We start from the raw sequence: 27,138 nt of genomic DNA on the forward strand, positions 1-27,138 counted from the left end.
TCGCGGTGGCAACAGGGCTTTCCGCGGGGCCGCGCCAGACTTTTAGAGATCGTTGATTGGTTGTAGTCTTGACCACCCGACAGCCAATCGAGCAGGGGAAAGGTGACATCACTGTCTCTCCTCCCATCCCCCCCCACCCCAAACTTCCCTACTCCGGCTACCGGCAGCAACACCACGTGGGGGAGGGGCAAGAGAGTAGAACCGGTGAGGTCATTGCACCGCCCAGGCCCCTGCTGATTGGCTGCGGGGCTCGTGGCTGGCGGTTGGCTGCTCCTCGCACCTCCCCCTCGTGCCGCTACCGCCGCCACTGAGAGGAGCCACCGGCGACGCCAGAGCCCAGAATCTAGGTGAGTCGGGGCCCTGGGTCTAAGATGTTCCTGGTGTCCAGAGAGACGCACAAGGAACAGCCCTTTCCGACTTTTTCTCCTCGCCGGGGTTCTTTGGTGCTCTGGGCACTCTGTCACATGGGAGTTGTAGTCTGCCTTGTACTGTCGACTACCGGCTGGAGACGTGAGAAGACTACTATTCCCAGCAGGAATTGCGACTAGCCGGTCAACAAACGCTCGGGCCACGCCTTCTAAGCCTGCTCATTGGAGAGTCCGTTTCTTAGCCCCTCCTTCGTTCATTTAATTGGCTACTGTCCCTCACAGAGGTTGGGTTCCGGCCTAGAGTGCATGGTGATTGGGTACTGTATTAGTCATTGGGCACTAAACTGACCTGCGATTGGTCAAGGCTAATGTCCATCACTTGTTGTAGGGCCGGGCTCTAGGCAGATCAGGCGGTCGTAGGCTCAGGTTGGTGTCGGTCCCGGAGGGAGGCCGGTCTTGGATTTTGGCCCTTCCTCCTAGCGCTGCCGCAAGGGCACGATTGGTCGTTGCGAGCGTCGCTCGTCGCTGGGGGGCGGAGCCGACTAGGCTGCGAATATCTATTGGACTAGGCTGGCGCCAGTCAGCGGGGTTGTGACCGCTGATTGGCTGGTCACTCCAGCTGTTGCAGGTCCATTCACCATTTTGTGTGTTGGAGTAAAAAAAAAAGGGAGAATCGAGAGGGAGAGCTGGAGGGGGGGCGGGGAGGGACCGGACCGGACCAAGCCGGGGCCACGGCCCCCCGCCCCGAAACCTCGCCGAGTTCAAGGTGAGGGGCGGGGCTGGGGCTGACATGGGCAGCGGTGGTGTGGGGGACTGGGGGTCGAGGGGGGACAGGTGGCAGGACACGGAAAAGGGGGTACAGGGGGAAAGAGGTGGGAGGAATGGTGGAAAGGGGACACGGAGTGGAAGAAGTGGTGGAGAGAGGAGTGATAGAAGAGGGTTGATTGGGGGGGAGGGGTGGTAGGCAGAGAACCGGTAACAGGAATGGAGGGGTGACAGGACTGGATCAGGGTGACAGGGAGAGGGAGGGGACAGAGTTGGAGGGGGTGACAGGGAGAGGTGATGGAGAGAGAAGGTGTCAGGTCCAGAGATGGCTGACAGGAGGGTGACTGGGAGGAATAGGTGACAGAGATAAATGGAGGTGCCAGGGAGAGGGTAACAGAGGAGGGGCCTAGGGCCTATGAGGAGAGAGGTAGAGGTGGTGACAGGATAGAAAGAGAGTGGCAGAGAAGCTGGTGCCAGGAAGGTTGATGGGAACAGAGGGAATGAGACTCCACAGAGCCAGGGCCTAGGCTGGCCTGGGCTTCAGGAGTTGCTGCTCAGATCCTGAGGGAGGGGAGGACCCTGAGTGGGAGTTTTCCAGAGAGGGGTGGATGGGAAGAAAGCAGGCCCTCAGGAAAAGAAAGAGGCTTAGTTTCTGGGGTGAAGAGGGTGGGCTGGGCAGCAGGGTCTAGGGGTGCCTGGCTGTGGTTGTAGGCCCAGGGTGGGGTATCTAAAGGTTTGTGTTTAGACAGAACTGGGGCCAGATCTCAGTCCCCAGAAATGTTGCCTAGCCCATCAAAGGGGAGAAGGTGGTGATGGCTGTTGAACTGCTGGGCATTTGGGTGCCATTCCCTGGCCTTCTATGCTTTGCCTATGAGGATCACAGGATTGGCCCATAGAAGGGACAGGCCTGGGACTACAGGGTCCGTAGGAGGAACAGGGCCCAAGTGGGAGAACATGAAGCCAGGGATCCCTGGAGAGCCTGAAGACTGTCAGGGGTGCCTCTGACTGTGTTTATCTTCTGCTCCTGGGCCCTCCTAAACATCCTGGAAGCCCTCTTTTACCCTCTCACATTCTCAAAGTGACTTGAGAGTAAAGTTTTTTTCCCTTTCTCAGGGCAGCTTGAAAGGGGGCGGGCAGTAATGACTGTTCAGGAAGTGGGTGAGGTTGGTTTGTTGGGCTTGTCCTGCTTTTTTTGACCTTATCCTATTTATCCCCACCTGGATTTGGAGGGCATATTTGGCGACCCCCCAAGTGGGGGAGCAGCCTACTGGGCCATACTGTCAGAGCCAGCCCAGTCAGGGCTGAGATGCATGCAGGCCAGAAGGAGGGGGCTGGGCTTGTGGGTATCACAGTTGTGCTGTGGGGGAGGGGCAGGTTCCTGTCCAGTGGGTCAGAGAAACCCTGGGGTACAGCTCTGTGTCCCACTGTGTGATGACTGATGACATGAGTGTGTGCCTGTGTTTGTTTGCGTACATGTGCTTATGCATGGCATTGTGGCAGCACTGGCTGTGAGCTCTTGCCCCAGATATGCCCCTGGCTGCTCCCTGCCAGGATCTGGGGAGATGGCTGTATCTGGCAAGCTTGAGGTGCAGATCAGAGTGGGCAGCCATCCTTTGAGACTCTCTTTACCCACTCCTTTCCACAGTGCCTGGCCATGCCCAGCTGCCCAGAGGGATGGAGGGAAGGTAGAGGGAGAGAGGCTCACATCACAGCCCAGTCATCTCCTTTTCTCTGGCCTGGTGCTTATATATGTGTGTGCATTTGATTGTGTGTACTCTCTGGATGGTGACAGTGAGACTAAGCATGCCCTCTGGATCATGTGACAGGCAGCACACTGAAATGGTTAGGAGTGCAGATTCTGGAGGCAGATTGCTTGGGTTCAGACCCTAGCTTTGCCATTTCCTAGTAGGATGATTTTGGTCAGTTGCCTAATCTCTCTGTGCCGTTTGTTTCCTCAAATATAAAATGGGGCTGATAGTAGCACCCACCTCTTAGGGTTGTTGGAGGATGAAATGAGTTAGCAAAGGCAAGCTTAGCAAGCACAGGGCTCAGACAAAGCGGTGATCCATAGGTGTGAACTGTCAGTGCTCCTCACATCCCCTTGGGGCTGTTGGAACATGTGCATGCACATTCTGTGTCCTCTGCAGAGAGAGCAGGTATATGTGAGTGTTCCCCAAGGAGCCAGAGTGTATATGCTCCGGGGATGCAAGTGCCAGTCTGTATCTGGGTGCCAGCTAGGGCCCACATGAGTTGAGAACAGCCAGGGAGAAGGCCCTGGGGATCATGGACTTGAGGCAGTGGACTCAACAAGTAAGAAATATTGGGGGACACTGGGTCTGGGGGGTTTCCTAAGTTTCTCCCAGTGATCCCCATCTGCTCTCCCATGTTGCAGGTGGACAAAAGATGAAGCCAATGAAGAAAGCATGCACTGGCCTTTCAGGTCCTGGCAGTGGCAACAAGTCCCCACCAGCCACCAGGGCCAAGGCTCTGAGGCGGCGAGGGGTTGGGGAGGGTGACAAGCCAGAGGAGGAGGATGAAGAGGCACAGCCACAACAGCAACTGGGGCCAGAAGAGGCTGAAGAAGGCGAGGAGGAGACTGAGCAGGGCCTTGGGGCTGAGGGGCCACCCCCAGAGCTACACCCCAGCGACCCAACCCCAGGTCCAGCTGAGGACCCAAAGGGGGATGGGGAGGCAGGCCGTTGGGAACCCTCACTCAGCCGTAAGACGGCCACATTCAAGTCTCGTGCGCCCAAGAAGAAGTATGTAGAGGAGCATGGGGCTGGCAACAGTGGGGTGGCTGGGGTCCCTGAAGAACAAGAACGGACCCCTGAGGAGGCCAGCACCTTGGGTGTGCCTCCACGGCTACCCACCTCCACCCGTTCTTCCTCCACTGACACAGCCAGTGAGCACTCAGCCGACCTGGAGGATGAGTCTGTTGAGGCTTGTGGTCCAGGTCCCTGGCCCCCTGGAGGCACCAGTGGCGGCTATGACCTGCGGCAGCTGCGGTCCCAGCGGGTGCTGGCTAGGCGTGGTGATGGCCTCTTCCTGCCTGCTGTGGTGCGCCAGGTGCGCCGAAGCCAGGACCTAGGTGTGCAGTTCCCTGGTGACAGGGCCCTGACTTTCTATGAGGGGGTGCCAGGTGGTGGTGTGGATGTGGTTTTGGATGCCACACCACCACCGGGTGCACTAGTGGTGGGTACAGCTGTCTGTACCTGTGTGGAGCCTGGCGTGGCTGCCTACCGTGAGGGCGTGGTGGTGGAGGTGGCTACTAAGCCAGCTGCCTACAAGGTCCGCCTCAGCCCTGGCTCAGGCGCCCTACCACAGCCCCAGCAGCCGCTGCATCGTGAACCTGAGGAGGCTGTGTGGGTGGCTCGCTCTAGCCTACGCCTGTTGCGGCCACCATGGGAACCTGAAGCCCTGCTGAGGAAGCCCCCCATAGGCCCTGAGGAAGAGCAGGCCGAGGCTGGGTCTGCCCTTCCACCCTGCCCTGCTGCCATGGACCCCAAACAGCCCGAGGATGCTGAGGTCTCCAAGATCAGCTTCGGTGGCAACCTTGGGGCTCACTGTGAGGAGGGTGAGGAGAAGCACCCACCAGCCCTGGGCACCCCAGCCCTGCTCCCACTGCCCCCACCCCAACTCCTGTCACCTCCCCCCAAATCCCCAGCCTTTGCTGGCCCTGGCCGCCCTGGTGAGCAGCCCTCGCCCTGCCAGGAGGGGAGCCAGGGTGGCAGCCGGAGTAGCAGTGTGGCTTCACTGGAGAAGGGGGCTGCGCCAGCAGCCCGAGCCCGCACACCACTGACGGCTGCCCAGCAGAAGTACAAGAAGGGCGATGTCGTCTGCACACCCAATGGAATCCGGAAAAAGTTCAATGGCAAACAGTGGCGGCGGCTGTGTTCACGAGATGGCTGCATGAAAGAGTCACAGAGGCGGGGCTATTGCTCACGTCACCTGTCCATGCGGACCAAGGAGATGGAGGGCCTGGCTGACGGTGGGCCCGGTGGGGCTGGGCGACCAACTGGCGTGGCGGCCCGTGAGGGCAGCACCGAGTTTGACTGGGGTGATGAGACATCAAGGGACAGTGAGGCCAGCAGCGTGGCAGCCCGGGGAGACTCACGCCCACGCCTGGTGGCCCCCACTGACCTGTCACGCTTTGAGTTCGACGAGTGTGAGGCCGCTGTGATGCTGGTGTCCTTGGGCAGTTCCCGCTCGGGTACACCCTCCTTCTCACCCGTTTCTACACAGTCACCCTTCTCGCCTGCCCCGTCACCCTCACCCTCGCCACTCTTCGGCTTCCGCCCTGCCAACTTCAGCCCCATCAATGCCTCTCCAGTCATCCAGCGCACCGCTGTTCGCAGTCGCCATCTGAGTGCCAGCACCCCTAAGGCAGGCGTTCTGACACCACCAGACCTGGGTCCCCACCCACCACCGCCTGCCCCTCGAGAGCGCCATTCCTCTGGCATTCTACCCACTTTCCAGACCAACCTAACCTTTACCGTGCCCATCAGCCCCGGGAGACGAAAGACTGAGCTGCTGCCCCACCCAGGGTCATTGGGGGCCCCTGGCACAGGGGGTGGAGGAGCTGCCCCAGACTTCCCCAAGGGCGACAGCTTAGACTCTGGTGTGGACTCAGTGTCCCACACACCGACACCCTCCACACCGGCTGGCTTCCGGGCCGTATCACCTGCTGTGCCCTTCTCTCGCTCCCGCCAGCCTTCACCATTGCTGCTGTTGCCCCCACCTGCCGGCCTAACCTCGGATCCAGGGCCCTCAGTTCGCAGGGTGCCTGCTGTGCAGCGGGACTCACCTGTCATTGTCCGTAACCCTGATGTGCCGCTGCCCTCCAAATTCCCTGGGGATGTGGGCACTGCTGGTGAGGCACGGGCTGGGGGACCTGGGCGGGGCTGCCGTGAGACCCCAGTGCCCCCTGGGGTGGCCAGTGGGAAGCCTGGCCTGCCCCCACCTCTGCCGGCCCCTGTGCCCATCACCGTGCCTCCAGCTGCGCCAACTGCTGTGGCCCAGCCGATGCCCACCTTTGGCCTGGCTTCTTCGCCCTTCCAGCCTGTGGCCTTCCATCCCTCACCTGCTGCCCTGTTGCCTGTCCTGGTGCCCAGCAGCTATACCAGCCATCCTGCCCCCAAGAAGGAAGTCATCATGGGCCGGCCTGGAACAGGTAAGAGGGCAGGTGGGTGGGCTGGGCAAGGGCTAACTTTGAATAGGCCTCTTCAAGGTTTTGTGGAGAGGCTGGCTTCCTCTCTGCTCAGATGTTGCTGTATATGCCTCAGCCAGGGGACTGGACTTTCAAGGTTTGATGTGTGTTTCCAGATGCTGCCTATTATGGACCATGCTCTCAAGGGGTCCATCAATCAGCAGTTCTCTATTGAATGTACACTCCACGTCAGGCCCCTGTTGGGGCTGATAATCATGGTGACAGTTCCCATGTCCTGGGCAGGGGCATCTCTGTGATAAGCACTACATGTGGGTTATCTCAACAAGTTTTCACACCCATTCCATAATATAGCATTCACATACATGTCCTATTCTAAACATTTGTAAAATATTAGCTCCTTTTATTTGTATAACAACTCCAACAGGAGGCTGACATGATTATTCTGTTTTTTTTTTTTTTTTTGAGACATGGTCTCGCTAAGTTGCCCAGGTCCTCATTAAGTTGCTGAGGCTGGCTTTGAACTTGCAGTCCTCTGCCTCAACTCCTGAGCTGCTGGGATTACAGGCATGTGCCAATGAGCCCGGCCTGTTTATTCTTGTTCAGAAGAAACAGAGGCCAAGTTAGTGGCTTGCCCAGGGTCTCATGACTAATAAATCCTGGAGCTACCCTTCAAACCTAGGCAGACCAGCTTATGACCACTGGATTGTAATACTGTTTTGCAGATGGAAAAACCAAGGCTTTAACAGGTCCTTTCCAGGCAGTGGCAGGACCAAAGACTGGAGCCCATTAAACATTACAGATGTGGTCAGTACCATGGAGGGAGCCAGGGTGTGCTGCACACCCCTCCAGGTGTGAATCTAGTCTGGCAGCCCTTGGGTCAAAGTGGGTAAACCAAGAGTTATCTTAATTGATGAGTCCAAACCGGCAACTCTAGGGTTGGAAGAGCCTCCTGAAGGAGGCCTGTGGGAAGGCTCCAAGGTGGAAGGAGGACAGCCTAGGAAGAGAGGGGAGGAAGTCTGTGGCTGCAGGGCTGAGGCTGGGGCTGGAAGAGTGGCACTTCTGAGATGGTGCTGGAGAGCCAGGGGTCCAGACCAGCTTGGGCCTTTAGGAGCAACTCAGAGCAAGGATGACAGAACTGTCACCAGCCCTAGCACCATTTTATTTATCTACTGTTGGCACAAGGCCTCCTCTTTGTCTATCTGTCCCCAGCCCTGTGCTGGATGATGCTGCAGACACATCCCTGCCCTCACATGGCTCACAATCCCTGGAGTCAACAGACCTATAATGGACAGTGACAGTCTAGCACGGTCAGGGATAGGCTGGGGGAAGCCCAGGAGGCCTTGAAAGCCCAGAGAAGATGCTGATCCAGCCTGAAAATTCAGGAAAGGCTTCTTGGAGCAGGAACCCGAGGCTCTACAGATATGAGCAGGGCTAGGTAGGCAGGCAGAAGGAAGAGTTTGGGCAAAGATTTAAAGGTGGAAGGATACAATTACAGGACGTTGAAGTCAAGGGCTATGGATGGTGGGTGAGTGTTGGGATGTGCAGCTGTATTAGAGAGCAAGGGTCCAGTTGCAGAGAGCCATTAGAAGACTTGTGAACTTTATCCCGAGAGTACTAGGGAGCTGTAGAATGTTTTGAGCGGATTCAACCACAGCTGCACCAAATCCCTGAGACCAGAGGCAGGGTGACCATGGAAGAAGGAAGGTGTGGATGTGGGTAGGAGCTGCTGTAGCTTCAGCTGGGACGGGGCCAATTCAGGATGGAACCAGGCCCTGCCTTCACACAGCTCCAGCCCAGGCCTGTCTCCAGAGCCAGGGCACAGGGCATGGGCTATGCCTACTCCCCAACTCACATTTTGAGGTAGTCAGCACTGTGTTTCACCCCACCCCCTTGACCCTTGCATTTGTTGTTGTAGTTGATATGAGCAAAATTCCTCAGAAGTAGGCATGACAAGATTTCTGTCTTTGGGCAGAAGAAGAAACTGAAGTAGAGAGTCTCCAACCACCCCTTCACTACCCACCGCCCACACACCCACAATCCCTTCACTGGCCCTAGAGCATTGTCTCAGATGACCCTCACTGCTGCAGAGTGGGGAGGGTTGGCACTGCTACCGGTGATGCTGAGGCCTCCCAAGCAGGTGCTTTTACCATCATTTTCCAGAGTAGAAGTGAGGTAAAAAAGGAAGTCATCCCGTTTGAGGTCTCCAGCCAGGGAGGGGCAGGCCCAGACCTTGAACCAGGTCTGCCAATCACCATATTGCACTAAGAGCTAGTAATGACTTACTGAGCACTGGGGGTGCCTGTGCCTCATAAGCTGTTCCAGATCCCTGCAGAGCTTTTCATGATTGAGTCCTTGAAACGCCCCCTGGAGGTCAGTTCCATTGGCCAGAGAAGGAAACTGCAGTCCAGAGAGGTCACCAAGCTAAGAAGCAAGCCAGGATTTGAACTCAGGCTATCTGACCCAAGATCTAAGGCTTTTAAGCACTATCAATAATAACAATAAAAACAATAATAAACCTTTTTTTAATTGAGCATATAGCCTGTGCTCAACCCCAGGCTTGGGGACATTTCATCAAATCCACCTGATACTGTGAAGCAAGGATTACCAGCCCTATGGTTCAGGGATAGAACTGAAGTTCAGAAAAACGAGGCCCTTTGTTAGAGGCTACCTGGTCGTCAGAACTTGTCCAGTTCCTGTCCTGGCAGTTCTGAACAGTGCCTCCCTGACAACACTTATGCTGAGGTATCCAGGCTGTACCCGCCCCCCCCCCCCCCAGCCAGCTGGCCCTTTCATTCTTCTCCCAGAGACTTCTCTAAAACCTTGGGAGGTGGGTACCTTGGGACCTCCTCCCTCTCAGGCCCAAATAGAGCAGACTGCCTCCATTGGCACAGTGAGACTGTAGTCCTGGCCCCCTTTACCCACCTGTGCGAGGGCCCTACCCTCCATTGGAAGGTAGCAGGTGTGAGGGGGTGGCCCAGGGCAGCCTGCCTGCTCCTGCCCCCCACCAGGCATTTGCTTCCTCTGGGGGATGTGCTGGGGCAGGCTGCCGGCATTCTCTGCATTCTGTGCATGGCATGGCTAGCCAGCTGCCTTTGCCACCTCCCTCTGAGTACTCCCGCCTGCTCTCAAGGAGAAGAACCCCACCCAAGCCTTTAGTCCCAGCCTAGGAGGCCAGATGTCTCAGTTCCATTCCTGGCGTGGTCTCCCTCCCAGCTCCAGCTTCCTGCATGGCTTCCCTTTATTGACAAGCATTGCCCCTCCTCTGGACTTCGGTCTCCCTTCAAACCACTACATGTCCCTGTTCTCTTATTTCTCTATTTCTGTATCTCTCTTGAACCTCAGGCTGCCTGAGTGAGTCTGGCTTTTTACCTTTGTGGGTTTGTCCCTCTCTAGACTTCAGTCCTTGTTAGAGCTTCCAGCCCAAGCTGTTTTGGTTCTCAGTCTTAGGGTCCTCTCTCCCTGGGCCTGCATGGCCTGACCCTTGGCTCTCTCCTAGTCTTTACACATTGTTGCTGCCCGCATCCCAAACTCACACCCCATCCTACACACACACGCACACACACACACACACACACACACACACACACACACACACAGGTACTAGGGATTGAACCCAAGGATGCTTAGTCAATGCACTACATCCCTAGCCCTTTTTGAGACAAGATCTTGCTAAGTTGCTTTGAACTTGGCAATCCTCCTGCCTCAGCCTTCCAAGTCACTGGGATTACAGGTATGCACTATTGTGCCTGGCTCTCGGATCTTATTTTAAAATGTCAGTGAGCAACTGCTAAGCACCAGGTCCCCTATTCCTTCTTGGGAAGTGCTGGGAGGTTGTCTGGGCATGGGGGCCCCCTCTTACTCCTTCACAAATCAACTGCCCACTATTGTCTTCATAATCTCCAGAGAAGTGTTAGGCTCCATCTTGCAGTCATCCGGGCACCTGTTCCCCAGACAGGCAGGAAGGCGGGGGCTGTATGGGCCAAGCTAGGAGATCCGGCTGTGGAGGGTGGCAGGAAAGCAGCTCCTGTGGCCACCCACCTGCTAGAGGGCATGAACCAGATCAGCTCCACCTCTGCCTCCCAGGGGATGCTTGTGGTGGCAACTTAGAGTCAAGGCAGTACCCATCAACTATAGCTGGGCAGGTAGGGTAAATGAGGCCTGAAGAGGGACTGAGGGTGTTGAGCCTGGGTCTCCTGACTCCCAAATCCAGGCTTTTCCTAGTACTAATTTCCATTTTTTCTCAAACAGTTCTTTCTCAAATCAGTTCTTTCCTGCTACCTCTGCCAGGTCTAGGACTGAGTAGTCTTGGGACAAGTGCCTGGGAAAGGCAGATGTGATGTTGGAGGCCCAGAAAAGGATGAGCCAAAGGAAGTATTGACTATAGGGAATCCTGAGGATAGAGGCAACTCATTTGCCCATAGGGGCTTGAGAGGGAGGTTCAGGTAGACTTTTCATCGGAGGTGCCATTTGAACTGAAGTATGAAGAATGAGCAGGTTTCAGAGTAGTGAAAGGAAGGACAGAGCAATCCAGGCCAAGGTAGGTTTATAAGCAAAGGCCAGGCGCGGTCAAAGTGCATGAACTCTTTGAGTGGCTAGCTAAGGCTGGAACCGACACAAGAACCCAGGCTTGGTAGAAGGGTACCATGGACATGGAGGACAGGTCCATCCAGGTCAGGCTTGAATGCCAGACTGAGAAGCTGGGGCTGTATTCTGGAGCCCCTAAATAGCCAAGACAGGGTTTAAAGCTGGGGAGGGAAGACGTGGGATCTAAGTGTCAAAGATCCCTGGAGACTGCTCTGGAAAAGGAAGGAGGCCCTAGTTTGGGAAGAGCTTGGGGGAGAGGGCTGGAGGGGGAAGGACAATTCGTGAGGTTGCAGGGGTTTATGAGTCAATTGTGACTTAAAGGAAGAGACCCTTGCTCCCCCAGTTTAGCAGACCCCGGCACTAGACCCTTGGAGGGGTCAGGCTGCCTCCTGGTGGCTGCAGGCCGCGGGGCAGTAGGTGCGCGCATGCGCAGCGGGAGGGGGGGTTATGTCTCGGAGCCCCCGGCGCCCGGGCATTAATGGCTCCATTAGTGGCCGGGAGGGAGGCGCATTAGCGGCGGCGACGGCGTCTGGCTCTCATTACCAACGGCGGCAGCGGTTGCACCACAGGCGGCTGGACCCTCGCCCACCGAGTCGCCTCCTCCGCCCGCACTCCGTCCCTTGTTCCTGCCCCCCACCAGGTTACGAGCAGGGAACCCCCGTCCTCTCATTTAGGCAGAAAAGCCAAGCAAACGGGTTCAAATGTAGGTCGTGCCACCATCTGACTGTGAGATTACCCCCCTCTGAGCCTGCTGATCGCGAAGTAGACAGAAACCGTGCACCTGGGGCTTCGTAGATGCAGACAGGCACGGTGTGAGGACCGCGCCCTACCCCGGTCTGCACCAGGGGTGCAGGTTCCCGCGCGCCTCAGCGGGTAGGCCCCCGGCGTGAGGCATTGGTCCTTCCCATTGGCTGACATTGCACCCGCCGACCGCCGATTGGCCGAAGCCCACTCCCTCCGCCCCTGCGCAGTTAACCCCTACGCGACTTCGCGCTGGGTGCCCCCACCCCCGGGCCCTGCAGACAACTAGGGTGCCAGCTGGCCCGCGCCCCGCAGCGGCCCGCGTGGGTGTCAGGCCGGTGGGGCGGCCGCCCGCCTTCCCAGCACAAAGCGGCTTTGTGGGGCCTGCCGGGGTCTGGCTGGGGGCCAGGCAGCGAGTGGAAAATCTCGTGAGCGCTGGGAGGGGAGGGGAACACAGGGCGGCGCCCCCTCCTCCGCCCGGGCGTTGGCGCCTCCCTTAGCTCGCGCCGACCAGCCTTCACAGTTCTGGCGCCTGTACACCCCTCTCTGCCCCGCACCTTTCCACCCACAAGGCCCTATCCCGCTTTTCATCCACATCCTGTCCTTCTTAGACCCTGGGGATTTTCCCTTGCTCCTTTCTCTTGCCTTTTTTCCGCTCCTGGTTCTCCTGCCTACCCCAGCCCCACTCACACTGACTCACTGTGGCGCTATTTTTAGGCCCCTATCCCTGCCGAGCCTCACCAGCCCAATCCTGGGCTCGTTCCCCAGGCAACCCTGGCCGTCGCCGACGCCACCCGGGGTGGGTGGGTGTGTGTGTGTGTGTGTATGTGTGTGTGTGTGTGTGTGTGTGTGGAGAAGAGCAGGTGAGGGGAGCTGGGGACACCCAGGCGGGGACTGGGCCTAGAGAGCGGGGTGGAGAGCCGCAGGCGGGGGCGGAGTGCCTTGCGGGGTCAATAAATGGGGCCCGTAAGTTCAGAGCTTGTCTGCTAGTCGCTCTGCCTGTTAGCATCCCTGGCTGGTCGCCCCAGGCGTCTGGGCAGGCTCATGCCTGCACTAACCTTGGTGGCTGTTGGTGTCTCTGTCTGGGCTCCCTGTCCCCAGGCCAGGGTGGGGTGGTACTGTGGGAGCTGTTTAGTTTAGGGGTCAAACCTATGTGGAATTAGGAGTAGTTTACATCACAGTTCTGCCCAGTACAGCTTTGAGTCACAGATGGCTGTGTACCTCCTCAGACTGGGCTGGGGCCCTGGTTTGGGGAACCTTCTCAGTCTTTTCCAGCTAGGGAGGACCCAAGTAGGGTTGAGGATGCCTGGAGAGAGGGAGTTGTCTGGGGATAGGTCCTGCTCCCTCCCCTCCACTCCTAATCCACCCCCACCCAGGGTTCCTCCACCCTGAACAATGGAAGCTAAGTATAGGGCTGGCCCAGCGCCCAGGGCAGGGGGGCCCTTCCCGCCCGGATTCCTGCCCCTCCCTGCCAGGCTGGGCCCCCACTTGGTTGTACCCTGTCCCAAAAGGGGCCTCTTCTCATACTTTTTCCTCGGGCACTGTGTATTCTAACAGATGTGCAGTCCTCCCAGATGTGTGGGGCCCTCTTTCCCTGCTGTGCCATGCCTGGCTCTTCCAACAGAAGTGGGGGAGCATGGTTCCTCCGAGCTCTGTCCCTGAGCTTCACTGTAGTGGAGAAGGGGTTAACTTACCAATAGGTGACTCACCGGTGGGAAGAGGAGGGGGCAGTGGTGGGGAGATAGCAGGCCACATTGATTTCAGCCTCAATTTCTGCCTCACATTGCAGTCCCTGGGGCAGTGAGGTAATGGAGGGTCTGAGTCTGGGGCTGCATGGGGAGGAGGGGGCAGTCACCTAATAGTCCCTCTGGTAGCTCCTCCAGGCTCAAAGCCAAATGTCTGGCCTTGCCATCTTTGGAGGTCAGAAGGCTGCAGACCTTTCTTTTGCCTCTTGATCAGGTTACCCAGTTTTTGCCCCATTTCCATGTCTTCAGCTCCTTATGTAGATGGGGCAGGCTGGGAAAGGGGTTTACCTGCTCTTGTGGAAGTTCTGCCTGTGTAGGAGCCTAGTCTTGGTCCATCTGAGCCTGTGCAACCTTTACCTGCCCAGGTGTGAACTCGGGCCCCTACCTCTCCTGAGTGTGATTTCAGGATCCCTCTTGGGTGATACAGGGCCTCTGCATCTTTGTCTGGTGGTTTCCAGACCCTTTCCTGTATCTCTGTGTACCTGCTCACATTTCTGTAGTTCACTAGTCTCTCGGTATCATTGATTGATCATATTCCTGGGCCTCTCTTTGGAATTCCCTGCTTGTGTCCATCTTGAGGATTATTTTGAGTAAAGGCCAGAACACTTGAGTTTGAGCACTGGACTAGTATCATCCATTCTGCATGATCATATACACTTTATTCAGCCTGACTCTCATTTTCCCACTAGAAAAACAGGCGTAATAAAACAAATTTCCCCAGGAGGCTGTGAGGATTCAGTGAACAGGAAAATACAAGCTCCCAGCACAACAACCCCAGTGTTAACTTCCTTTATTCCTCCTGGCCCTTTCCTCCCTTTCCTGGAGGTAGGATGTTGCAGGAGGGATAGCCAATTGTCCCCTGCTTTACACTGCTAGGTAGTGTCACAAGTGGTAGATGAGTCAGGCCTGGTAGCTGAGTGATGATGGTCTAAGGCCACAGGGCTCTGTACAACTGATGGGTCCTGGTACTTAAGTATGAATATAGTGTCTGTGAGGGTAAGTTTATAGAGTGTGGTGTGTTGGTGTCGGGGTATGAGTGCTAGGGAGGCTTTATGAGAATGTGTGTGGTTGTGTGGGAGGAATGTGGGGTGTGTGTAGTGGACAAGCAGTGACTGTGCTGAGGTCTGCCTGTTTGACGTGTTGTTTTGCAGGCTGGGGAGTGAGGCCATGGCCTCATATTAGGCAAATGCTGTTACACTGAGTGTGGAACCTGATATGTTAGTTTGTGATTCATGTGGGCTAGTGGAAGTGTGATGAAGATGTGTTGGTGAACTATCGTGACAGGGCATGTACAAAATGGGTGATTTAAAGAGTATGGGTGAGAATTGAGTGTGCACGATTGATGGGGAATGAAGGACCTTGAGTGTATGTTAGTACATCAGTTTGAGCAGGTGTACGGGGTATGACTTCTCGTGTGACAGTGTAGGTGTAAGACGGAGGGCATATGGTGCCCGTGCTGTGTGTGATAATGGGGTGTGGCATGAAGTCTTGTCTATGAGGAGTGTGTGCGCGCGTATAAGTTAGGAGGCATCAGGGATGGCTCGCCCACCCTACGTGATTTGTCTGCTCAGCGTGGCCAGACGCGCCCAGGCGAGCCACGCGTGAGCGTTTCTTTTGCGAGCTGGACACATAGCACCATAGTCAATCCAGGGCCTCCGCAGCAGCGCAGCACCCCGAACCGCCCCCTGGCTCACTGCCTTTGCTGCAGTGCGCCCTCCTGCCACCCTCCTACCGCGGGCCCGCCCCCGGACGGCTCCGGGCCAACCGGAGTCCGCCCCGCCCTGCCTCTATTTGCATATGACTGACGTTCCCCCGGGGCGGCCAATGGGGGCGGGCGCGGCGGGGCCTGACCCGCGCGCGGCAGCGGCAGCCAATGGGATTATTCGCGGGGGGCCGGGCTTGCGCGGAAGGCCGCGGGGGAAGCGGGGAAGGGGCGGGGGGAGGCGCGGCGGGGGGAGGGGAGCGCGTAGTAGTGGCGGGGCGGGGAGGCGGCGGTGGTTCGGCGCGGGGCTTGCTCGGAGCGCACGGACACACACACGCTGGTCCTTCTGCTTGCCTGGGGCCGGAGGTCGACCGGGCGCTGAGCCGCGGGCCCAGGGCCTGGAAAGGCGGGGCGGGCGGCGCTAGCAGCCGGGGCGTGCGGGGCCAGAGCCGTTACCCGCCGGAGCTTCGAGGGAGGGAGGGAGCGAAAGAGCGAGCAAGCCAGCAAGCCAGCCAGCGGGGAAGGGAGGGGGCCGCCCCCGCGCACGCGCGCCGCGCCCCGCCCCGCCTGCCCCGCCCGCCGGACTCCGCGAGGGAGGAGGGAGAGGGAGGGGGCGGCGCCGATGGCCCCCGTGCCGCGCGCCCCGTGACGGCCCCCGCGCGCGCCGGGGGGCGGGGCGGGGCCGGCGCGCTCTGACCTCCCCCGCCCCCCCGGGCGGCGGGAGGCAGGCGGCGCTGTGCGCAGGCGCGCCCGGCGGAGACCCCCGCGTGGGGCGGCAGGAGGGGGGCGGTGGGGGGGGCATGCGGCGACGGCCTCCCGTTCCCCCCGGGCCCAAGCGGCGACGGCCAAGGAGCCGGCTGCGGGCGGAGCGGCAACGGTCGCTGAGAGGTGCGAGCCCCTGCCGGGGCTCCCCGGTGCCGGACCATGTACTCGGCCCACAGGCCCCTGATGCCCGCGTCCGGCGCGGCCTCCCGTGGCCTCGGCATGTTCGGTCAGTAGCGCCGGGTCCCTGGACTGCAGGGGTTAAGGTGTCGGGGTGTTAAGTCTGAAATAACGGTGATGGGGCTGTAGTACGAGAACCGTAGAGGCAGAGTAAAGGAGTACCGGGAAAGTTACGGAGCCCGACGGGGCCGAGCGGTTAGTAACGGCAGGTGGGAACGTGATGGAGCGATAGGAGGGAGAGGGGAGTACCTGGGGAAAGCTGTTTTTAAGTGATGGGGTGAACAGGTCCGTGGTGAGATGGGAGGCGAGGGTGCAGAGTGTCTTTGGAGCCTGAATTAGAATCGGAGATGCTTGAGACCTGCTGGTGGAAGGTGTGGAATCGGAAGGGGGAGGGTGCTTGGAGTAGTGGGCTCAGGATAAGCCTAGCTCGGGAAGTGAGACACTGTTGCTCAAAACAAGACTGGAGTGTTTGTGTGCACCTTGACAAAAAAGAGATACAGACTGGGACACCTGGAGGGTAGTGTACTAGAGAGGTTGTAGGACCAAAGGACTGCCCGCCATTGTCTGTTGAGCCCCTCTTTTCCCACTTCCTAGGAAAGGAGGAGCCCCTGATGAGATTTTGTGAAGAAAGGAACAGGTCTAGGTCCCTGGGGGCTGCTGTGGGGTTGGAGGGCCCAGCAGGTTTTGGGAGCCCCCAAGGGTAAGGGACAGGGTTGTCATTTAGTCTTGTGTATCCTCCAGTGCTGTTTTCCAGATCCCCATTTCTCTGTTTCTTTGAGAGCTACTTTTTCTTTGTTAGTCCCTCAAAAATCAGGTCTTGAGGCCAATTCCTTACACATAGCTCCCCCAGTCTAGGTTTCTGAAGCCATGGGGGGGTCACCTCAGGTCAGGTTGATCTGGATCAAGGGGCTGCCTGGAATGATGGAGACCCGGGCTAGGGCGTTTCCCTCCTTTCCTCTTCGTCTTCCCCTAGCAGGGGCCTCTCTCCTCCAGTGCTCTGCTGGTTCCACTTCTCCCCCGGACCTGGGCAGTGAGAGGGGGAACCCCCTCCTGGCCAAGCTATCCAGAGGTGTAGCAGGGGCAGGTCCAGCTCAGGCCCGCCCTCCTGTGCCAGCTCAGGGAGCTGAAGGTTGGACCCCTGGGGTGGCCTCTTGGTGAGGGTAGTGTCTTCCTGTCTTAGCCTCAAGGAAACACCTGGCACTTTTTGCCTTTTCTGAGCAGAGACTTGTAACAGTTCTCTCCTTTGCCCTATTGTCTGTGCCTTTTCTTCTGAGTTTACCACACCCTCGCCTCTTTCTGGGCAAGGAGGCTGGATACTGGGCTGAAGATAAGCTTGGGGGTTTAGGGGAGGGAGGGAGGTTGGGAGGTTTCTTTATGGGCTCTGGAAGTCTCTGGGGAAGGGGGGAGAGCTGCTGGAGCCACCTGAGCCCCGCCCAGGAAGGGCAGGTTGGCCCTCTGGGGTCTTGGGGGAGGAAGTCCAAGAAGATATTATATACCAGGGGCTGGTCTGTGTGAGACCCCCACAACCCTGGGGGAACAGAGAATTGAAAGGGGAGGGAAGACAGGGCCATCTGCCTCTGGAGAGGGAAAGGGAATTGTGAGCCCAATGTGAGGGGCTGTCAGATGGCAACATGGGGTGCTGGGAATGTGTTGTGACAGGCATGGGGGTCCCCAACCCCATAGAAGTCTTGGGGCATCAGGAGTGTGGAATGGCAGCTGAGTGACCTCATTTGTGGCAGGAGCCAGTCGTTCCTCTGGTCTGTTCCCTGGTGGCAGGGCTGGTGGAGGTGTGTGGGGGGGTGGGTTGTGAGTACTATTCCCTTTTCTGCTTTTGTGTTCTTTTTTATAAATCTAGAGATCTTTCAGGGAGGAGTTTTTCCTGAGTGACATCTCACCGACAAGCCCAAGAGGCTCTAGGGTTAGGGAAAGAGGTGTAAAGAAGGGACAGAGCCACCTTGTCCAGGGTTGGGGGTCAGGGCCAAGTTCTCCTGCTACCCAGCTCACCTGTCTCTTTCCCACAGTGTGGACAAACGTGGAACCTCGCTCTGTGGCTGTGTTCCCCTGGCACTCCTTAGTTCCCTTTCTGGCACCCAGCCAGCCAGACCCCTCTGTGCAGCCGAGTGAAGCCCAGCAACCTGCCAGCCACCCAGTGGCCTCCAATCAGAGCAAAGGTGAGGGGTGGGGTTCTGTGGGAAGGCCTGTGGATGGGGAGAAGTAGGTGGTTCAGTGGCCCTCTGATGTACCTCTGTGTTTTCAGAACCTGCTGAGTCGGCAGCTGTTGCTCATGAGCAATCATCAGGAGGGACAGGGAATGCTGACCCCGGGCGACCTCCTGGAGCCACATGCCCTGAGAGCCCAGGGCCTGGACCCCCACATACTTTGGGGGTGGTGGAACCTGGTAAAGGTCCCCCTCCTACCACGGAGGAAGAAGCTTCTGGTCCCCCAGGAGAGCCCCGGCTGGATAGTGAGACAGAGAGTGACCATGATGATGCGTGAGTGCATCACAACTTGGGACAAGTTGGTGGGGGGAGAGGGTAGCCAAAGCCATGGTCCTCATTGTCCCTGATGCTCCCCCAGCTTCCTTTCCATCATGTCTCCGGAGATTCAGTTGCCTCTGCCACCTGGAAAACGTCGGACACAGTCCCTCAGTGCCCTGCCCAAGGAACGAGACTCATCTTCTGAGAAGGATGGACGCAGCCCCAATAAGGTGCCTCCTTTCTATCTGTTTTACTCATAATATGGTCATCCAAGTATGTTTCCCTGGTCCTAACCACCTTGCTCTGGATTGTTTACTGTAGCGGGAGAAGGACCATATACGGCGACCTATGAATGCCTTCATGATCTTCAGTAAGCGGCACCGGGCCCTGGTCCACCAGCGCCACCCCAACCAGGACAACCGGACCGTCAGCAAGATTCTGGGAGAGTGGTGGTACGCCCTGGGGCCCAAAGAGAAGCAGAAGTACCATGACCTGGCCTTCCAGGTAATGCTTCCTCCTCTTGACTGTTCTTGATTTGCTCTGGTGGGGCGGGTAAATGAAGGGTCGCCCTGCCCTCTCCTGCCAGGTGAAGGAGGCCCACTTCAAGGCCCACCCAGATTGGAAGTGGTGCAACAAGGACCGAAAGAAGTCCAGCTCAGAGGCCAAGCCCACGAGCCTGGGGCTGGCAGGAGGGCACAAGGAGACGCGGGAGCGGAGCATGTCGGAGACGGGCACTGCCGCCGCCCCTGGGGGTTAGTCAGCCCCTTGGCTCTCCCACCCCGCCACCTCTCTCCCTGAGAGCTGCCAGCTACCTGCTTGCTTGCTCACTCCCTGCCCCAGCAGCATCTTTCTGCTTTGTTGCTTTTATTTGAGGAGCATTACCCATAAAGGAACTTGCAGTTGCTGTATGTGAAGGAGCCAGGGAGATACAGATGAGATATCCAAATAAATCTCATTACAAACTGCTGTTTATTGATCATTTTCTACATGCCAGACATCATGGGGCATGTGTTGTCTTGTACTCAAAACCACAGCCCTTTCCAGATGAGGAAACAGGCTCAAAAAGACAAGGTCATTTGTTTAAAGTCACCAACTGGTAAGCAGCACAGCCAAAATTTAAACTTCAACTTGGTTGGTTCTCAAGACCATAGTTGGAACTGCTGCAGCTCATAATGCCCCTGATGTGCTGCTTCTACTTGACAAAGAGTATCTGGAGTGCCTGGCAGTGTTCTGGGGTGCTTTTTTGGTGTGATCTTTTGGATGTGATCTTCTAACTCTTTGAGGGAGTGATATTACTGCCTCTCTGAGGTGAGAAAACTGATGCTCAGACAGGCCAATTGTTAGCCAGCCATTGTTACAAGGATAAGTCTCCAGGCTTGCTTGCTCTTAGAAGGTCTGCCTCCCTGGGAATGGACTTGCTTCTTATAGCCCTGGAGGGCAAGAACCAGCAGGAGGGAGATGCTGGGCTGGTGGGTGATTTATTTTTCCTACCAGGTGGCCCAGGAATTCCAGCCTGCTTCTCCCTAGTATCTAGAATTATCTGTGGGTGGATTAGCTAGTATAGATGCTGGTGAGAGGCTTTTTGCCTCTGTGACAGCCAGAGTTCCCCTTCTGCTTTACAGTGTCCTCTGAGCTCCTGTCCGTTGCAGCCCAGACACTCCTGAGCTCCGACACCAAGGCTCCAGGGAGTGGCTCCTGTGGAACAGAACGGCTGCACACAGTTGGGGGACCTGGCTCGGCCCGACCTCGAGCCTTCTCCCATAGTGGTGTACACAGCCTGGATGGTGGGGAAGTTGACAGCCAGGCACTGCAAGAGTTGACTCAGGTGTGGGGTGCAGCCACCAGGGGGCGGACAGGGAGGGCTTCCAAAAGCAATAGACCTGGCTGAACCCTTCCTGCCACTTGTCTTGCAGATGGTGTCTGGCCCCACGTCATACTCTGGCCCAAAGCCTTCCACCCAGTATGGCGCTCCAGGTCCCTTCACAGCCCCTGGTGAAGGAGGTGCCTTAGCAGCCAGTGGGCGACCTCCATTATTGCCCACCCGAGCCTCTCGTTCCCAGCGTGCTGCTAGTGAAGACATGACAAGTGATGAGGAACGCATGGTCATCTGTGAGGAGGAAGGGGACGATGATGTCATTGGTGAGCAGCGCAGGGCTGATAATCCTGCTGGTGACCCAAAAGCTGAGGGTTGGAGGGTGAGCAGAATCCAGGCTGATTGGCTCCTTATTTCTTTTTTACGTTTGTTTATGACCACATGCCATCTGTGCTGGTCATGCAGAGTGAACCCAACCCTACCATCAAGGAAGCTATCATGCCAGGCAGGAGATGTGAGACACAGGCATTGTTGAGCATAGCACTAGATGCTGTTATGCATTACTCCTCCCCCAACATGCTTTTAGGCTCCTCCAGTTGGGCAGGTATTCATTGTCCTGGTTTAGGACTAGTGTCTTGGACAATACCACCAGCTTGGGGCAGTTGAGACTAGAGCCCAGGTTCCAGACTGTAAACTCCTAGGCAGGCCTGCACCTAGCCCCTTGCCCACACTATTCTCTGTTTCCTTAGCTGATGATGGCTTTGGCACGACTGACATTGATCTAAAGTGCAAGGAGCGGGTGACTGACAGCGAGAGTGGAGACAGCTCTGGGGAGGATCCAGAGGGCAACAAGGTGAGGCTTGGTGCTGTTCAGTCTCACAGGGGATGAGGGAGGTTAGGGTCTGGAAAGGTCAAGCTCCTACCCCCTTGGAGTTGGGTCGCAGCCAAGATGAATTGAGGCCTTCAGCTGGCAGGGGTGTATTAGGCTGGCTTGGCCAACAGGCTTGCTGGGCATTTAGGGTTGTCCAGGTGTCTGCATTTCTTTGACTTGAGTGTCTCTCTCTTTCTTCAACCCAGGGCTTTGGCCGCAAGGTGTTTTCACCAGTGATCCGTTCCTCCTTTACCCATTGCCGTCCAGCATTGGACCCTGAGCCACCAGGGCCCCCAGATCCACCTGCAGCCTTCAACAAAGGCTATGGTCCCACCCCATCCTCCTCCTCCCCATCACCTGCCGTCTCCTCAGCCTCGGTAGCCACCTCCTTCTCTCTGGGCTCTGGAACCTTCAAGGCCCAGGAGTCTGGTCAGGGCAGTGCAGCAGGACCACTTCGGCCTCCACCTCCTGGGCCTGGTGGCCCAGCTACACCTTCCAAGACCACCCGGTTCCTCCCAACGGATCCTGCCACTTTCCGGCGCAAGAGACCTGAAAGCGTTGGGGGCCTGGAGCCACCAGGTCCCTCAGTCATTGCGGCACCTCCCAGTGGGGGAGGAAACATTCTGCAGACATTGGTCCTGCCCCCAAACAAGGAGGAGCGGGAGGGCAGTGGGGCCCGAGTACCCTCAGCCCCAACCCCATCACTGGCCTATGGGGCCCCAGCAGCCCCTCTGTCCCGCCCTGCTGCCACCATGGTCACCAATGTGGTGCGACCTGTTAGCAGCACTCCTGTGCCCATTGCCTCTAAGCCCTTCCCCACCTGTGGCCGGGTTGAGGCATCTCCAAATGACACGGCAAGTGGCAGAACTGAAGTAGGCACTGGGTCTCGAGTGCCTGGGGGCTCCCCACTGGGTGTTAGCTTAGTGTATTCGGACAAGAAGTCAGCAGCGGCCGCCCCACCAGCCCCACACTTGGTGGCTGGGCCCCTCTTGGGCACTGTGGGGAAGGCACCTGCCACTGTTACCAACCTACTTGTGGGTACCCCAGGCTATGGGGCCCCTGCACCCCCTGCTGTTCAGTTCATTGCCCAGGGAACCCCTAGTAGTGGGACCACTGTGGGCTCAGGAGCAGGTGCTGGGAGTGGACCCAATGGGCCAGTACCCCTGGGTATCCTGCAACCAGGTGCCCTGGGCAAGTCTGGGGGAATCACCCAGGTACAGTACATCCTGCCCACGCTGCCCCAGCAGCTTCAAGTGGCACCTGCCCCAGCACCAGCCCCTGGGACCAAGGCAGCGACTCCCAGCGGCCCTGCACCCACCACCAGCATCCGTTTCACCCTTCCGCCGGGCACCTCCACCAACGGCAAGGTCCTGGCCGCCACTGCACCCACTCCTGGCATTCCCATCCTGCAGTCTGTACCCTCCGCCCCACCCCCTAAAGGTGAGGCCTGGCCTGGGCAGCAGCAGGATTGGGGCTGTAGGCCTGTTTGGCTTTCTTGTAACCTTTCTCTTTCTTGCCTCTTAACTTCCAGCCCAGTCAGTTTCTCCTGTGCAGGCCCCACCCCCAGGTGGCTCAGCCCAGCTGCTGCCTGGGAAGGTACTAGTGCCCCTGGCAGCCCCTAGCATGTCAGTGCGGGGTGGCGGGGCTGGCCAGCCGCTGCCCCTGGTGAGTCCACCTTTCTCAGTACCTGTGCAGAATGGTGCCCAGCCACCTAGCAAGGTAAGGGCATGTTAGCCATGGCTCCACCTTTCCCTCTTCTTTCTGCTGAATGTCAATCCCTATAGACCATTGTTTCTGCTTTCTCCTTTTCTGATTCTTCCTGGGGTTCCACCTTGCCATCTTTACTTCCTGTCTGTGTCCAGCTAATTTTCTCAGTATCTTCACCTATTCTTTTTGTGTGTCTTCCACCTCTTTGTCAGCTTTCCTATCCCAAATTCTGAGGTTCCTACTTTTGCTTAACTCCCACCTAGGTGTCATTTCTCTCCTTCCCCCTCTTGGTCCTAGCTCACCTCAGCCTGTGGGTGCTTTTACCCACAGATTATCCAGTTGACTCCCGTGCCTGTGAGCACACCCAGCGGCCTGGTGCCGCCCTTGAGCCCAGCCACACTCCCCGGACCCACCTCACAGCCCCAGAAAGTCTTGTTGCCCTCCTCTACCAGGTGAGTACAGTTGAGCCCTTCCCCAGAGACCAAGGGAGGGGTGGGATAGGGGTGGCTCACCTCACTCTTCCTTTTTCCTCTCCCTATGGCAGAATCACCTATGTGCAGTCGGCAGGTGGGCACACGCTGCCCTTGGGCACCAGCCCTACGTCCAGCCAGGCTGGAGCAGTCACCTCATATGGGCCTACAAGTTCTGTAGCTCTAGGTTTCACCTCACTAGGGCCCAGCGGCCCTGCCTTCGTGCAGCCCCTGCTCTCAGGTGAGGGGTGGCCTGGCAGGCAGTGCTGGGGACCCAGGGTGGGGCTGAGACAGGCTGGGCCCTGACTTGGTCCCCCACCTTTCCCTTGCTCTCTCTCAGCAGGCCAAGCCCCATTGCTGGCTCCCGGCCAAGTGGGTGTGTCACCTGTGCCCAGCCCTCAGCTGCCTCCTGCCTGTGCAGCCCCTGGAGGTCCTGTCATAACAGCATTTTATCCTGGCAGCCCTGTACCCACCTCCTCAGCACCCCTGGCCCAGGCATCCCAGGCACCCCCCAGCCTGGTCTACACTGTGGCCACTAGCACCACCCCACCTGCTGCCACCATTCTGCCCAAGGGCCCACCAGCTCCTGCCACTGCCACCCCAGCCCCCAGTAGCCCTTTTCCTAGTGCCACAGGTGGGTGTCAGACCAACTCAGGGCATGGTATGCTGGGAAACCCAGGGGATGGGCTCCCAGTTAGGCCTGGCTTAGCAAACACACTTCTACCCACCAACAGGCTCCATGACCTACAGCTTAGTGGCCCCGAAGGCCCAGCGGCCCAGCCCAAAGGCCCCCCAGAAAGTGAAGGCAGCCATCGCCAGCATTCCCGTGGGCTCCTTTGAGGCAGGTGCCTCTGGGCGGCCTGGCCCTGCACCCCGGCAGCCCCTGGAGCCTGGCCCAGCCAGAGAACCACCTGTTCCAGAGTCTGAGCTTGAGGGGCAGCCTACACCACCAGGCCCTCCACCACTCCCAGAGACCTGGCCTTCCACGGCCCGGAGCAGCCCCCCCCCACCCCTGCCTGCTGAAGAGCGGACTGGCACCAAGGGCCCTGAGACCATGGTGAGCATCCAGCAGCCCACAGGCGGGTTTCCCCTGGTGCTTTTCACTGCACTCTGCTCATTTTTGCTTTTTTGTCCTGCTCCTCATCTCTTCATGCCTGTTTGTGCTTCCTGTTTTTTTATTGTATCCCTTCTCACCGGGGGCCTATGTCCTGGCCTTCCTGAGGCTATGGGACTAGGTTTTCTCCCAGGAGTTGGGGTGTCTCAGCATTTATCTGTTTTTGGCCATTGCCCCCGTGCATCTGATCCCAGGGTTGTTCTCCCTGTCTGTCTGCATCCCAGGCCAGCAAATTCCCCAGCTCGTCTTCAGACTGGCGCGTCCCTGGGCTGGGCCTGGAGAGTCGTGGGGAACCCCCCACTCCTCCCAGCCCGGCCCCAGCTCCAGCCGCAGCCTCTGGTGGCAGCAGCAGTGGCAGCAGTGAGGGCAGCAGTGGGAGGGCGGCCGGGGACACACCAGAGCGCAAGGAGACGGCTAGTACCGGCAAGAAGGTGAAGGTGCGGCCCCCGCCCCTGAAGAAGACCTTTGACTCTGTGGACAAGTGAGCAGGGGCTGGGGTCCTTGGAGGAGTGTGTGGGGTTGGTGGAAAAGAGGGCACCACAGGCCAAGGCAGGGGAAATGATCCTGCCTGCCTTCCAGCAGGGTCCTGTCAGAGGTGGACTTTGAAGAGCGCTTTGCTGAGCTGCCTGAATTTCGGCCAGAGGAGGTGCTTCCCTCACCCACCTTGCAGTCTCTGGCCACCTCACCCCGAGCCATCCTGGGCTCTTACCGCAAAAAGAGAAAGAACTCGACTGGTAGGCAAGCGCTGGTTCCTAGGTAGGTAGCGGAACAGACCTGGACCAATTTTACTGAGCTTGCTTATGTTTGGACAGACCTGGACTCAGCACCTGAAGACCCCACCTCACCCAAGCGCAAGATGAGGAGACGATCCAGCTGCAGCTCAGAGCCCAACACCCCCAAGAGTGCCAAGTGCGAGGGGGATATCTTCACCTTTGACCGCACAGGTGCAGGCACTGTGGGGACCCTAGGATCTGTAAGAGTGGTGTTGGGGGGTGGGCAGTAGAGGAAGAGGAACAGTGGAATGGCTATTGCTGAGAGGAAGGACAACAAATCAAGGGTAAGTTCTGGAGAACAGGTCCCTAATCACCATGTGACTTTGGGTGGGTCCTACTCTGACTCCCCTGTGAAATAGAATTCAAGGAGCATTGGTGGACATTTGGACAATGGTCGGGAGACTTGGCTGCTGCTGTGGCCCTAACCATGCTCCCTGTGCCCTCACAGGTACAGAAGCTGAGGATGTACTTGGGGAGCTGGAATATGAGAAGGTGCCATACTCATCATTGCGACGCACCCTGGACCAGCGCCGGGCCCTGGTTATGCAGCTCTTTCAGGACCATGGCTTCTTCCCATCTGGTATGTCTTGAAGTCTTGGGGGTTACTTGGACAGATCCTGTCTGTCTGTATACCTCATCCTGCCCTCTCTGCTTTCTGTCCCCAGCTCAGGCCACAGCAGCTTTCCAGGCCCGCTACGCGGACATCTTCCCATCCAAGGTTTGTCTGCAGTTGAAGATCCGTGAGGTGCGCCAGAAGATTATGCAGGCAGCCACTCCCACAGAGCAGCCTCCTGGAGCTGAGGCCTCCCTCCCTGGACCTTCCCCCACTGGCACCGCTGCTACCCCTGCTCCCACTCCCAGCCCTGCTGGGGGCCCTGACCCCACCTCACCTGGCTCGGACTCTGGCACAGCCCAGGCTGCCCCACCACTGCCTCCACCCCCAGAGCCAGGACCTGGGCAGCCTGGTTGGGAGGGGGCCCCCCAGCCCTCTCCCCCACCCTCAGGCCCCTCCACAGCTGCCACAGGCAGGTGAAGGGTTCTCGAATAGATCCCAGGGCCCACAGTACCCCCTCAGGACACAGAGTGTAGGTGGCAGGAATGGGGGTGCAGTGGGATGGTTACCTCCTTCCCAATAAAGCCATTTCGTCCTTTCCAGTTTGGGGCGGAATGAGGCCTGCTCCCATTGTATGTACTTCCTCCTCCCCAGCTCCTTCCCTGTGCTGGGGGGCAGCTGAGGGAAGCCAGGGCAGTCTCCTGCCACTGAGCCCCTATATATAACCTGGAGCGTGTGACCTTCAGAGCTTTTCACTTGTACTTTATGCAAAATGGCTCATGTGAGGGCTGCAAGCTGGAGGGTAATGTGGGCCTTGGGCCACAGGGAGGTGCCTGTGGAGTAGGGGGGAGTTCATGCACCCCTTTTTTCCCCAGAGGGGCTGGACTCAGGTTAGTTTTGGGGGTTGGGGGCTCCTGCACTTTGCCACAGGCATGGGGAGGGTTCTCTCCCCACCCCCTCTGCCCTCCCAACTTGGGTTGTACTTTCTAAGAAGGTGATTTTCCCCTACGTTGCCCCCATCCCCAGAACAAAACATGTTGATCATGTGCAATATTTCTTACTGTGCCGAGAAGCCGCAATGACTGAGATTAAAGCTGTTTAACACATGTGTATGGCTCTTGCTTGGAAGGGGAAGGAGTGTTGTGCATTCCAGGCTGGTTCCCAGATGGTTGTGGAGCAGTGCACTTTCCTACAAAGTGAAGGAGCAAATCCTAGACCACCCCAACATCAGAGGGACACCATGGACAGAGGTCCCTACCTCTAGATAAAGCAGCCTCTGCAGTCAGGGCCATTGTTTCCTCAGGGAACCTCATTACCCTTCTCAGCTACCCAGTGAGGAAGCTTGG

At 57.9% G+C, this 27,138-nt stretch overlaps 1 protein-coding gene across 10 annotated transcripts; it reads left to right on the top strand.

The window, feature by feature from the left end:
• The first annotated feature begins 210 nt into the window (after positions 1 to 210).
• Cic (capicua transcriptional repressor) lies at positions 211 to 26,898 on the top strand. 10 transcript variants are annotated; one of them, XM_013364197.4, is made up of 21 exons: positions 211 to 347; positions 3,526 to 6,303; positions 18,036 to 18,185; positions 18,272 to 18,506; positions 18,592 to 18,721; positions 18,813 to 18,995; positions 19,078 to 19,243; positions 20,114 to 20,316; positions 20,405 to 20,630; positions 21,054 to 21,157; positions 21,382 to 22,615; positions 22,707 to 22,894; positions 23,213 to 23,334; positions 23,427 to 23,593; positions 23,693 to 23,986; positions 24,087 to 24,409; positions 24,691 to 24,947; positions 25,046 to 25,200; positions 25,279 to 25,410; positions 25,688 to 25,819; positions 25,905 to 26,898. In XM_013364197.4, the coding sequence occupies exons 2-21, from the start codon at positions 3,537 to 3,539 to the stop codon at positions 26,270 to 26,272; spliced, it is 7,536 nt and encodes a 2,511-aa protein (XP_013219651.2). In that variant the 5' UTR covers positions 211 to 347; positions 3,526 to 3,536; the 3' UTR covers positions 26,273 to 26,898. The 10 variants fall into 10 exon arrangements, with proteins under 10 accessions (XP_013219651.2, XP_021590830.2, XP_021590831.2 ...); XM_021735155.3 differs by lacking the exon at positions 211 to 347 and adding an exon at positions 984 to 1,134 and having other exon boundaries at positions 25,049 to 25,200; XM_021735156.3 differs by lacking the exon at positions 211 to 347 and adding an exon at positions 984 to 1,134 and having other exon boundaries at positions 23,696 to 23,986.
• Positions 26,899 to 27,138: the final 240 nt, after the last annotated feature.

The sequence above is a fragment of the Ictidomys tridecemlineatus genome, chromosome 15, assembly GCF_052094955.1.
Source record: "Ictidomys tridecemlineatus isolate mIctTri1 chromosome 15, mIctTri1.hap1, whole genome shotgun sequence".
In the NCBI taxonomy this organism is placed as follows: Eukaryota; Metazoa; Chordata; class Mammalia; order Rodentia; family Sciuridae; genus Ictidomys; species Ictidomys tridecemlineatus.

What these genes read in the sequence shown, in the direction of transcription:
- Cic (XM_013364197.4), top strand. Translation starts at nt 3,537, where the DNA reads ATGAAGCCAATGAAGAAAGCATGCACTGGCCTTTCAGGTCCTGGCAGT. An exon ending in GAGAGTGACCATGATGATGC is followed by an intron (nt 18,507 to 18,591) that starts GTGAGTGCATCA and finishes ATGCTCCCCCAG; the next exon opens with CTTCCTTTCCATCATGTCTC. An exon ending in CCAAGGGCCCTGAGACCATG is followed by an intron (nt 24,410 to 24,690) that starts GTGAGCATCCAG and finishes TCTGCATCCCAG; the next exon opens with GCCAGCAAATTCCCCAGCTC.